Source organism: Numenius arquata, chromosome 2 (assembly GCF_964106895.1).
Source record: "Numenius arquata chromosome 2, bNumArq3.hap1.1, whole genome shotgun sequence".
In the NCBI taxonomy this organism is placed as follows: domain Eukaryota; kingdom Metazoa; phylum Chordata; class Aves; order Charadriiformes; family Scolopacidae; genus Numenius; species Numenius arquata.
Genome location: NC_133577.1, coordinates 124413582 through 124426381, shown reverse-complemented (window position 1 = coordinate 124426381; position 12800 = coordinate 124413582). Strand labels below are relative to the sequence as shown.

At 41.1% G+C, this 12800-nt stretch overlaps 1 protein-coding gene across 1 annotated transcript; it reads right to left on the bottom strand.

The window, feature by feature from the left end:
- Positions 1-599: 599 nt before the first annotated feature.
- FAM107B (family with sequence similarity 107 member B) lies at positions 600-10277 on the bottom strand. Its single transcript, XM_074168309.1, has 3 exons — positions 10100-10277; positions 5916-6069; positions 600-3782 (listed from the first exon to the last, which is right to left on the bottom strand). Exons 1-3 carry the CDS (start codon positions 10225-10227, stop codon positions 3666-3668), a joined length of 399 nt encoding a protein of 132 aa, XP_074024410.1. The 5' UTR covers positions 10228-10277; the 3' UTR covers positions 600-3665.
- Positions 10278-12800: the final 2523 nt, after the last annotated feature.

Here is a 12800-nt window from a genome sequence, read left to right as displayed (position 1 = left end):
AAGTTCCTCCTCATGTTTAGATGGAACTTTCTATGTTCAAGTTTGTGCCCGTTACCTCTTGTCCTGTCACTGGGCACCAATGAAAAAAGACTGGCCCCATTCTTGTAGTGACAGGACAAGGGGCAATGGTTTTAAATTGGAAGAGGGGAGATTTAGATTAGATATTAGGAGGAAATTCTTTACTGTGAGGGTAGTGAAGCACTGGAACAGGTTGCCTAGGGAAGTTGTGGACGTCCCATCCCTGGAAGTGTTCAAGGCCAGGCTGGATGGGGCTTTGAGCAACCTGCTCTAGTGGGAGGTGTCCCTGCCTATGGCAGGGGAGTTGGAACTAGATGATCTTTAAGGTCCCTTCCAACTCTAACTATTCTATGATTCTATGATCCTCCTGACACCCACCTTTTAAGTATTTATAAGCATTTTTCTCCAACTAATTTGCCAATAATTTTGCACATACAAACACGGATGCAGTTTGGAGGAACCACAAGTCATCATGATCTTGATACTTGCCCCTGCCCAGCAGAATTTTAAATAACCTGGATATCTCAGCGCAGTCCCCAAGGTTGTGTTTCCAGCAGGACATGACAGACACCACTGCATACGCCAAGCATGTAGTAGATTTTATTAAGCATAACTTTGGTTCTAAGTATTCCACCCTCATTCTCGTAATACCTTTAGTTAAAAACAATTATACAAGAGCAAATACAAAAAATATTAAATTATGAAAACAAATCCATTAAGGCTCCCTTTTTATATTTATATATATTTATATATGTACACTCAAACAAGTGCAGATATTAACAGAAGGTTAAAGCCACAAAAATGCTAAAAAATTTACTACTATACTATCAAAAGCAAGAGTTTTTAAAAAAGTACAAAGTGGTAAGTGAGCCATTTTCAAATCACGGAAGTATTTGTGGGATCGCTTCAAAATCCATATAGCTATAGAGCAGATCAGGAATTGCTTACGCTCGCTGGCAAGCAGTTTCTCACTTGAGTAGCCGCACAGGACACTTGTGGTGTGACTAGCAGATCACCCATTGAAGGGTTGCCCATTCTAGCCCAATCCTGACTTTGCAGACAAGCTTTTGCCTGTCAAATCAACATGAAGGTGGCCGGGATTCCTAGACTAAAGGGTCAGCAGAATTCAAAGATGTTCTAAGACAGACGTTGATGTTCTGTTCACACGGAGAATTAATTCCAACTGAAAACAAAAAAACTACTTCATGCTGTATGTACAAGGGAGTTTTCTGGCCTCCTGTGTTTCAGGCAGAAAAACTCTACCCTGAATCACAAGCTAACACAGAGAGAAAGCAGAATCCTTCAGCCTTGAAGGGCCCAATCCAACACACTACTGAAGCCAAGGAGAGGTCCTCATCCCCCACCAATCCCGGTGCCATTTGGATGACACCAACTTCCTTTCACTGTGCAGGTGTGGTAGGATTGCCCTGCTCGCCGAGGGGAAAAGGCTGAGAAGAAAGGGTCTGCTCAAGCCAGAGAAGGGTTTCCTCACCAACTTCTAGACATTTCCATACTGAGCAGAAGGTTAATTGTGGAGTGGAAACCAAGAGGCATGAAGTTTGAGAGGCTGGGAGCGGATAAGATAAAACATGAACGTGGCGTGGAAGGCTCGTACATGGTGCTGTCTCAACAACGTGAAACTATCAGTGCAAGTGTTTGAATAACGGTGCTGCCAGGAAGATCCTCTCCTTCCAGAGGAAGGGGAGAGGGAAGAACCTGCAGCACTCGGGTGTTCCTTTGTTGAGAAAATACATGGAAGAGTCTTACATTTTGGCCTTTGTCTTTTGTATGTCCATAATCTGAAGAGTCTGGCAGACCATCTTCACATTTAATCTTCTAGAAGTGAGTCACACTGCAAGCCTAAATCAATGGCAACGCACTTATCACAATTCAATTTACTCTCAATCTGATTATGTCCTCATAAAAAATGCCTGGATCTTGACAAATTGAAGTCTGTATCTAGGAAACATTTCTAATTGTGAGCATTTTGTCCCAAGTGCTATGCTGGAATTGTATTTAAAATGTCCAATACTTACAGGAAAGGCAAAAGGAACTAAAAAAACAAGCCAACAAACCCTCCCCCACCACCTTTACAATACAAACACGCCACTGTTGATATTAATAAAAAGTGTTCTCAAACAGTTATGTCCAATGTAATTACAAAGTAGAAATTATTTTGTTTAGCATCCTAAGGCAAAGACTAGGATTAGATCCTCAGCTGATAGGGATGAACACAGCTTCAGTGAGAGCTAGGACTGCGCCGACCGAGGAAGATGAGGCTTTATCCCCAGATTCTGAAGATAAGAAATCTGCACCCGTTCATACCAGGTAAGAATCCAATTCTATGATCCTACATGAGTAATCTGTTCCCTCCTCCTCATCCCAGACCTTCCTGGATAACTAGTAGTCATAAGCATGAAGGATGAGACTCTGCCATCCCTCTACAAGCTGAGCAGTATTTTATTTAATGGCAAGTCACAGGGGCAACTTGTGGAAAGGCAGAAGGTGACAGCATCGGACCTTAAGACTCAGTGGTAACACATTTCCCTTCTCCTTCCTTGAAGCTAAAGGAAGGATGGGATAAAATGAATTTCATTTTATGCCTCACTTTAGGGAAAAATTTTCCATTTCAGTATATACCAATGATCGGTTTGGACTGGCTTAAACGCTGCTCTGTTGCAGGAACTCCAACAAGTTCCGGCAAGTGAAGAGCAGGAACTGACGGCAGATCAGATCCCTGATTTCAGTTCCAGCAAATGAGTTTAAACACTACCAAGTAATGTGTTAACACTGTACTCAAGATCAGCATGTCCTTGGAGGAGAAAGGCCACAACAGCAAAGTAAGCAGGATTTCAAAACACAAAAAAAGTAGGAGATGGGTCATTTTGCACTGAGAGGTAAATTCACAGGTAGCACTGCACAGGCCTCTACACAACGGTGTAAGTTCAGAGACAGAGATAAATCACCTTCTGGATTCTCCCTGCTGAGAGGATCATCAGATTTCTGCTCTTTCATAGCCCAAATTCTACACGCCAAACAGGGAGAAATGGGCTTTAAGGCTGCTTAACTTTTCACTGCTGGTGAATTTTAAGCATTCTCATCTTGCCCACATCTGCCTATCCTAGTGGGGATGGACAGCAGTGACCAACATATCCCATATCCTCCCAGATTTGATAAAAATTCCAACTAAGCACAAATTATTGTGGGATATACACAGGCTGTAGGTCTAGATGGAGGAAATCTAGCTGCACGGCAAAGCTTCATAAGGTATCACAGAAGGATTTTTGTTCTGTTTTAAAGCAAAATATAATCTGTGTATCTCCACTAAACTAGGATCACAAGAGATAAAGCAGTGCAACACTGAAGGAGTTTCTCTAGTATCCCTGGTTAAAATCTCTGAGTAAGCACATCAGCCTGGTCCATGACACTGAACAGACTCCTTATCCATTGATGTCAGGACTGCGTTTGGCAAGTCGATCTGTTAATGGTACTGTCTTTTTAATCCACCCGTCCCAGGAATTAAAAAAATCTCATCTTCAGGAAGTGTCAGATGGATGCTGTTATTTTCCATCTTGAGGGGCAAATCTGAGACAACTTGCAAAAGCCTCTCTCTGCAGGAAAGCTGGAAGTCTTAGCAGGTGCTGTCTCTAGGAGTCTGGTGCTTCTGTTGCTTCCTGGACCGTCCTCCTCAAGTTGCCCTTGACTTTGACAAATTCAGGTGCATTTTCCTGCTCTTCCTGTATCTTCTGTTGCTCCAGTTCCAGCTTAAAAAGGAATCACATATAAAAAAAATCATATAAAACAGTTCATCGAAAAACAAGATAAAAAAACCTAAAGGTTTCAGTAACTGGCCATGCAAAACTCTTTAAACTGCTTCCTTTCTCTCAAGGAAAAGATAAAGTTCCATTTCTTTGGGAGTATTTGTTCTCATAAACGATAAATCTTTTCAAATCCTTGGCTCTAGCTCATTCCAGATGTCCACCTTTGCCAGATGGATGACAACTCTGCAAGCCCAGAATGAGAACAAGATGGAGCATTTTGGAAGAGATTCTTGGACATCTTCATTGAAGAAACGATTCCCTTCTCTGGCTTTTACAACAGGATAAGGACAAATGTGTGTTGTGGGAGAGCACATGCAAACAGCTACTACCGAGCACACTCACGGAATTTATTTCTGAGTGTCTAGGTATGGAATCTATCTATGTATGTAGAATATATCTAACTTGAGCCTCTTGTGGTGTATCTGCTTTGTCTATCACAAAAAGCAATACAAAAAATAAAAATCCTCCTTGGCCCTTTGTTGTTGATTTTGAGTCACCATCCCTGGAGGGATTTAAAAGACGTGTAGATGTGGTGATGAGGGACATCGTTTAGTAGTGGACTTGGCAGTGCTAGGTTAAGGGTTGGACTTGATGATCTTAGTCTTTTCCAACCTAAACGATTCTATGATTCTATGATTTTTGAGAGCCTGTTCACTGACATTTTTAACCTGTTTGGAGCTTCTGCCTATGTAAGCACTTGAAATGACCATGTGAGGTTAGAAGCTCTGCTCTATGGAGCAAGGCTGTACAGTGTCCATACAGAACACAATGTACAGAATAGAGATTGCTTAGCAATCCTCAGTGAAGGCAGGTAAGTCAGCAGAAAGGAAGAAACAATCCTTTAGAAAAGTAACAAAAACTCCTTTCAGGAGCTTTTGTTTTTTTAACAGACCAAGGTCTCCCTGATTAATGGGGAGCATGCACGGCTCACCTAAATAATCTCTCCTTTGTCTCTGGTTCACCAGCAAGGGACATGCCTTGTTACAATAAATCATGACAACGTTCCTCCATGAGTCACATTGTCAATTAATGCCGTTCCTATGATGTTTACAAAGTCACAAGACTGTTTGCAATGGGCAAGCTTTTCCTCTTCTAACAGAATTTTCTATTCCACATATGTCCTTGGATGGCTCGGTTTTAAATCAAATCTTCCCACAACCTGAACTATTTGAAGCTGGGCCCTTAAGAGCAGAAAGGAAAAGTGACAAGATGATACCCTTAAAAATACAATAGCTTTCTCCCTCCAAAAATATTTCTAAGCCTAGTTAAAAAAAAAAAATCATAAAACCCCCAAAACCTGAATAATGATTGTATTACACCTCATTTTCAATAGAGTAATTACTCAGCTTAATTGATTTGCATTGTGAAAAACAGGAGATGCTGTTTTAAAGTATTCATTTATTTAAAAATACATGCAATGCTTGATGCACAGTGACTTCTTTCACTGTAGGGGTATCTCCTCGCAGGTACACGAAGCGCCTTGAGAGGCACAAACGTTTGGCTGGCCCTGTGCCGAGCAGTGAGCTTCACCACAACGAACTCCAAGCCCACATCGTCTCCATACTCGGGTCTGAGGATCTTTTCCCTCATTTGAAAATGCCAATGGGGTCAAAATGTTTTAAGGCTAAAAAGATCTTTTTGAAGTCACCTACTTTCTTACATAACCCAGGAGAAGGAATCAATTTATTTTTTTTAGTCATTAAGTATCTAGTTTTGATGCCCTGCAGTCTAACAGCCATTCTTAGTGGATCATCTCTTAATAGTTAAGACAACAAAAGTTGACTAATTCACCACAGTTTCAATGGTTAAATAAGGTCAGTGCTCCACACACACTCCTGTTGTCTGGTGCAGGATTCATTTGACCAAAGGCAGATATCGTATGAGGCTCCTGTACAGTAAATGACAACAAAGAGGCAATTTTAGTGTGTGATTTGACTCATCCTAAAAAAGATATCTGCATTTCACCAGAGGAAATGTGCCAAAAAACGGCTGGTGCTTCTCTCCTGTCTACAAAGGGAGCCTCAGGCGAGTAGCCCAGATGTAGGTGTGTAAAGGTTGTGCTATTTCCCATCTTACCTGCTCCAGTTTCTGCTGCCGTTTCAGTAGCTCGATCTCCAGGTCTGATTTCTTCTTTTGTGCTTCCTCTTCTTTTTGTTGTTTAATAACTTGATCTCGTTTCCTTTTCTCCATCACCTTCTGTAGCTCTGGCTTATTCTGAGGTGCAAGGCCCCTTCAAATTAAATGGGAAGAGTGGTGGTGGAGGGGGAAACAGGGAAGAAAGAGATCAGCTTTAATTAGAATAAATTACCATGGAATTGCAGGCAGGCTTTCTAAAGTCAAGTAGTTGCCCATTTAGATACTTTGGAGTATAACTTATTAATTAAAAGGAAAAAATAGGTGGACATTTGCCTGGTTTCTAACCAAAACTAGAATTTAAGCCATATTATTAGTGAGGATATTTCTCTTTAATAAGCATGCTAGTATTTCTCCTGTATAATTAACTATTTTGACTTTCAACTTTAGTCTTCTCTCTGTTTGCTCAATTCCAGAAGAATGGATTCAAAAACCCATCGCAAATCAAGACTCTAGCAGAGCCACAAACAGATTTTGGACAAAAAGACTTTCCTTACTGGCTGATAGCTTGGACAGATTATGTTCAGACAGTCCTATGCAGGTTATTATGCCCATAGAAATTCACATGGACAGAACTCAAAAGTGGTCTCCTGGATTTTGTCACGCTGCTCCTGGAAATCGTGGATTCTGTCCTTCCTTCAAAAGGTGAGAGATTTCCCCATGTCTGGCTGTGAAGCTATTTCCAGAGAGAGCTCCCCGGCTACACTCAAAATCAGAGAGGCTAAGACAACAAAAATCCAGAACAAAAAAAAGTTGCCGTCACCTTGGAGACCAGACAAAGGCTGGAGGATTCTCCTTTTTGCAGGATTTTAGCTACTACATCAACTGCATGTTTCAGGTCTGTTCAGCACAAATTGCTTCCCAAGCCAACTACTCTAAAATGAGAAAGCTTATTCTTTGGGAAGATGCATGTCTTTATTTATACAGGCACACACGCAGATACACACTCGCTCCTACTTATTTTTGTGACTTCAGCTATTTCTTTTATCTCTGTTATGCTATGATGCTTTCAAAAATTGTTATGATGAGATTCAAAGCTCTCCCCGTTATTCAGATATTAGCCTCACTTAAGTCAGAGCAGAAAGATCTGAAATTTGCCTTTGTTAACTGTCGTCTTCCCTGTGAAGACTATTATGTGAAAACATGCAGCATTAAGTTTAACATCAACCATTTTTTTATTTCAACTTCAAGAAATTCAATAATCTGAATAAGTTTTCAGAAAGCATATTTTTTCCCTTCCCTATTTGCTATGTATCTGCGGTTGCCTAATTCTTCCATAAAATGCGTATCTGACAGCACGTCCAATAATACATTAAAATGCCATTTTATGGTGACATCTATGCATGACTCCATATATTATGCAACACTCTATGCATGTACATACCCTGACTGCAAAATCAAATATTTAGCAACACCAAATGCTGTTCCTCATTTCTCATAATAGATCTCATGGCCTGAATGCAACAGAAGCTACAAGACTGTGTTAATATTTTATGTTTCATGCCATTTTAATTACATTTTAACACGTAAAACTTAAGTCAGGCAGAGAGAAGCTGGAGGGACTGATTTTTTATTACTACTGCTACAGGGTCAGTGAGAGCTGAATCAATGGAAACTTCTGTGTTTCTGCAATTAGCAACCAAAATACCCAGGAAGCAGAGCCAAGCTGCTAATAACATTACTCCTTCTTGCCTTTTTTCAGTAAGGTCGCACCATAGCAAAGCAGAGGCACAAGAGTGATTTGGATGTGCTGTAGGTGTAATATAGGAGACCCACAGAAGATACAAGTAAATACAATCTCTCAGTCTAATCACATGGAGATTGGTAGTCAGATCTTTAACAGAACAACCGTAATATCAATCTTGTTTTCACTCTCCTGTGTAAGAAGGAAAAGCAACAAACAGGAGGCTACTGGGAGTCTTGTATCACGTCCCGGTGATTGTTCTGGTTAAATAAAAAAATCCTAAAGCTTTGATATAGAGTAAGCAGAGTGTGCTATAACACTAACTGGGTTAAAACCTCTGGAAGGGACAGGACCAACACTCTGCAGAGCTGAGGTTGAGCCCTAGTAAGTAAAAATAATTTAAGGTAAGTGACCAGTGCCTTGAGGTACCACTGCTTGGATCTTTGTTTGCCCAAAACAACTATCATTCTGCAAGTAAACTACATCAGTTCAAGACCCAACAGACACTGCTCATGGCAGCAGGAGAATGATGGGACCAGCACTGGATACTATCTTCTAAGATCCAGAAATGGCTGTTCAGAGCTGACTGCTGGAAGAGCAAAGCTGCTGGTGCCCACACTGAGTCTTCACAATAAAATAAGGTGCACGCTAAGCAGACTTCTCTAAGAGCACTAGAAGTCCTCCATACCTGTGGCAATTTGCAGTAACAAAGCAGAACACAAGCTTAATTTCTACATTACTGTAAAGCCTCGTATCAGAGGTAGCACAGTGGCACGAAGCACAGCAGAATAACCCTCTTTTCAAAAACACCACTTTTTCTGCTGGTGAAAACCCTCAAAGTATTTCATTTCTGCACCAACAAATAAGAATCTAAAATTAACAGCTGCAGCTAATCAAAATCACAGTAAGAGAAGAGTGGGTATTGAGGGCTGCACAGCTCCTCTGTGTAATAGGGTATTCTCCTAGAAGAAAAGAACTCCATACTATTTAAAAGTGCTTTATGCTTTCATAAACTTAAAAGAAAGTTTATTGCAGTCTCCACATCCTTTAGAATAAGACCGTAAGTCGGGAAACTTCAACTATCTTTCTTTCAATGACTACAAACTTCTTGGTGGTAGGAACTAACTTTGATGTTTAATCTCATTAACAAAAAATAGGACAAACACCTACTTAGGCCAGTTTCTTCCAATTCAGTTGGCATTCTGTAAAACATTTCTACTTCTTCATCACTAAAGAAAAGCTGTATTGTGTATGCAATTCATTTAGAATTAAGTTTCTAAGCCTAGCATTTGTGAGGATTTTGCTATTACACATAGAAAAGACTCCTTCTCCCCTCAAAATACTACCCCACCAGAGGGGGGGAAAAAGAGAAATTTTCATAATGCAACTCCTCCTGCCAAACAGACAAATCCAGTTGTGCTGGAGTAGCCAAAGCAATAGCTTCCTCCTCTCCTTTATCGAGGTCCTGGGTCTCAAAAAGCCTGAATAGCTGCTACCAGCAAATTTATTCTCAAATGTACTCTGAAATACTGCTCTTCCACTTCTGTTTTGTGGATTCCCATGCCCTTGCCTTTGGAAAGTCCACTCTGGGTGGCTTCAACGCACCAAATTGCTAATTTACGTCATAGGTAGTTTCCATTTTTTTAAACGGAGAAGCCTCAACAGGGTTAGTGGCTTTTCCTCCACCATGTGGTCTGGTGGCTATTTTCTTAGTATGTTCTCTAAATGAGTCCTCTGTTGCTGAAGAGATTTAATAACAGAATTTCAGCTATCTCTGGGCCAAGTGCCTGTGTCTCTGAAGGTGATGAAATCCAGTTCCAGTTGTTTACATCTTTAAAAGCAATATATAGAGCAACAGCTGTGCATCCCATCCCAGAATGAAGGAAGCAGCATTTCATAACATACAAAGAAACACTTGTGCAGCAGAGGAGCAGGCACCAGACTATCACACCGCATTGCAAGAAACATCAAGTAAGTAGAGAACAGTTTCATGTGAAATAAAATATATGATTTCTTTAAAAGTGGCCTCATAAACTCAGTGAGCTGCGAATGGTGAAAACCTACAGATTTTACCATCCTACGGGTAATAGCAAAATTTTGTCAAGTAGTTGATCAAGTTAAGAGCTCAAGACAAATTACAGTGCCCAGGTAACCAATATGAAATGTGATAGCAGAGAACTGAACTGCTTCCTCCGGAAACCAACCCCTTGTGAGCATTGGCAAAAACAAAGGGAGAAGTCTTTTACAGCAAGCTTTTGCAGAGCAACTGAAATGCAAACAGAAATAAATGCCGCTGTTAAGAATCGGAGATTTTTCATCTACAAGATCTGAATCAACAAAAAGCGTCTGCTGGATTTTGGGTAAAACGTCGTTTTGATGAAGCTAAAACTCACGCTGTGTGTTTGGGGCGGAAGAGTGGCACAAGTGATTTTTAGACTCTTACCTTTTCTGATTCATAAGCAGCTCTCTATGGAGATCTTGATGATTCCGGGACGACTTCACAGGATTAATTAATTTCTGAGGTCTAATTAATTCAGGATTGTCATCATCTATGTAGTCTGGTTCAGCCATAATCTTTCTTGGAATGGGATATGGATCTTTGGGTTCAGTGTCCTTATTCACAGTATCTGTAAAACAGGGGAGAAACTGAAGTAAATCTACACTGAAAGGCCTTTTAAAGATGTATTAAAACATAAAGGCAGGATGTTATACTGGTAACAGTTACGCTTTTCCTAGATTAATGTTGCCTCTATTAAGTAAATGCTCTCAGAGCAAACATCAGGAGTATCTTTTTAAACAGATGGCAATTTCACAACAACGTGATCTCCAACAGCCTTCATCCATTGACTCGGAGACACAGAATCCCCTCGTTTTAAGAACTAGACAAATAATTTAGCTTAAGCACGTGAAGAGCCCCATTGATTTTAATAAGACTCAGACAAAGCATTTTTAGATCAGCAATACTGAAACCCTAAAGGCATTTTAAATACTGACTATATTAAATGCTATGAATGCAAAATCATAGAGAGTATCATTTTCTGCTATCAGTATCATGTCAGCTATGGGGAAAACACCCCTTGTGGATAAATCCTGAACTGTACTGTACAGAGCAAAGGCTTCGATGTGGAAATAGCCAGATCTGCAGTTGTTGAGATGGGGGACAGATTTTTGAGAGGAAAGGTAGAGGAGTAAAAGTTGGGTGAGGTTGTTTCTTAAAGGCCCTATTTCACGCAGTGAAAATCCACAGAAATCCACTGATCTGAAGGCAAAGAAGTCTTGATGATTGATATCATCTGGAAATCTGACATTTCCCTATCCTGCTATAGAAAACGTATCTATACACCAAATCACAACACTTTGAATCAACAGCTGACATGTAAACTATAGTTTTCAAATGATGTACACGTGGCCATTCATACCCCCTTCCATCAAAAAGCCTCAGTCACAAAAAGCTCAGCATCCGAAACAAAGCACATTGAGAGCAATTCTGCCTCCGTTCGCTGTCGTGGAAACCCAGCAATTATCAGTTTGACGGAACATTGGCTCCTCAAACAGACCCCCAAAAAATAATCTCCCAGCATGTGGGTTTACAGAGATGAATCAATGGGACATGACAGAAAAGGCAAGAGACCTCCATCAGCCTGACTGGCAGAACAGCTGAATGCAGGGCACTATACAGTACGGGGCTACGAGACACATCAGAGAATCACTGGGATTTGCCATGTATGTTCCAGTAAAAGCTGAATATGTGCTTTCATTTAGATCCCGCTGTTACCAGCCCTTCAGTCCCTCTCTCACTCCACGGGCTGTAAACCCCGTTTTAAGTTCAGTCACAGTTTAATCCCTAACTATTTTGTTTCATTAGGAATCTCGTATTGTTGCTCAGATGGTCCGATTGAAAATCCACTAATACTTCAGTACCCCCATCACTCTTCTTGGGCTGCATGAACACTTACAGATGAAGAAGCAGAACGACAGGACCAAGTTTTCATAGAATCATAGAATTGTCTAGGTTGGAAAGGACCTTTAAGATCATCTAGTCCAACCATCATTTTCAGCGGATGCAAGGAAGCCCCTCTGGATTTGAACGTGTCCAATGGATCCGGCACAGTCCCTTCGGCTTCTTTGTTTGAGTGGATGATGTGAATTAGTGTTTTATTGACGCTGTATCAACACACCGAGTTTCTAAGGAGCAAATACGATGAGAAACAGCTTACCAGTGTGAGCCGCTCTCAGGGTGGCCCCTGCATTAGTTTTTCAAGGCAAGTTTATATGTAGCGGTTTTGAACTCTGTGGGGGTGCTAGTTCTCACAGGGACCTCTGAAATTAATATAAAAATTGCCCACAGTTCACAACTATGTAAGTATATTGCTGTACATGACATAAACCTCTTACTGACATTGATCGTGCGATAAAAATACTTCTCCCATCACCCCTTCAGAGTCCTCCTTGCTTCAATCAAGCAACTGGCTATCACCACATGTGCAAAATGGACAGCATCATTGGAAAATTGAGGTCAGAAGAAACCTGGAGGATTTCTAATCCAACCTCAAGCTGAGAGCAGGAACAGCTTTGAGATCAGACTAGGTTGCTCAGGACGTTACCCAGTAAGGTTCTGAAGCTCTCCAAGGTTGCAACATACCTCTGCGGGCAACCCTGCTTGTCTATCTTCATGGGGGCGTTTTTCCTTACATCCATATGAACCTCTTGTTTCAACTCACACCCACTGCTTCTCACCCTCTGGCCATTCCGCGGGGAGGAGCCTGGCTCCATCTTCTCAGTAAGTTCCTCCCAGGCATGGGGGGGCTGCTCTTAGGTCCCCCCGAGCCTCTGCTCCGGGCTGAGTCAGCCCAGGTCCCTCAGCCTCTGCCATAGTACCCAGACACTCTTGGTGGCCCTTCACAGGGCTCGTACCTCAATTCCCTCACTGTTGAATTGAATGCCATGTAAAAAAAAACCCAAATCCCCCCAAAACCCAAACCACAACAAAATTCTCAATGTATACCATGTAGCACCATGCCATTAATAAAATGGGCATGAAAATCTATTCACTTTTCCATAGACACTGAATAAGCTTGCTGCAGGTTTTTTATATTTGTTTGTTTGTTTTTTAAAATAAGGACACGATTCATACTTCCTCAGTG

Excerpts from the sequence above, each read along its gene's own strand:
- FAM107B (XM_074168309.1), bottom strand. The coding sequence starts at position 10,227 with ATGGCTGAACCAGACTACATAGATGATGACAATCCTGAATTAATTAGA. Across the intron at positions 6,070-10,099 it reads CTGCTTATGAATCAGAAAAG|GGGCCTTGCACCTCAGAATA; the intron begins GTAAGAGTCTAA and ends TTTAATTTGAAG. Across the intron at positions 3,783-5,915 it reads GGCAGCAGAAACTGGAGCAG|CTGGAACTGGAGCAACAGAA; the intron begins GTAAGATGGGAA and ends TTCCTTTTTAAG.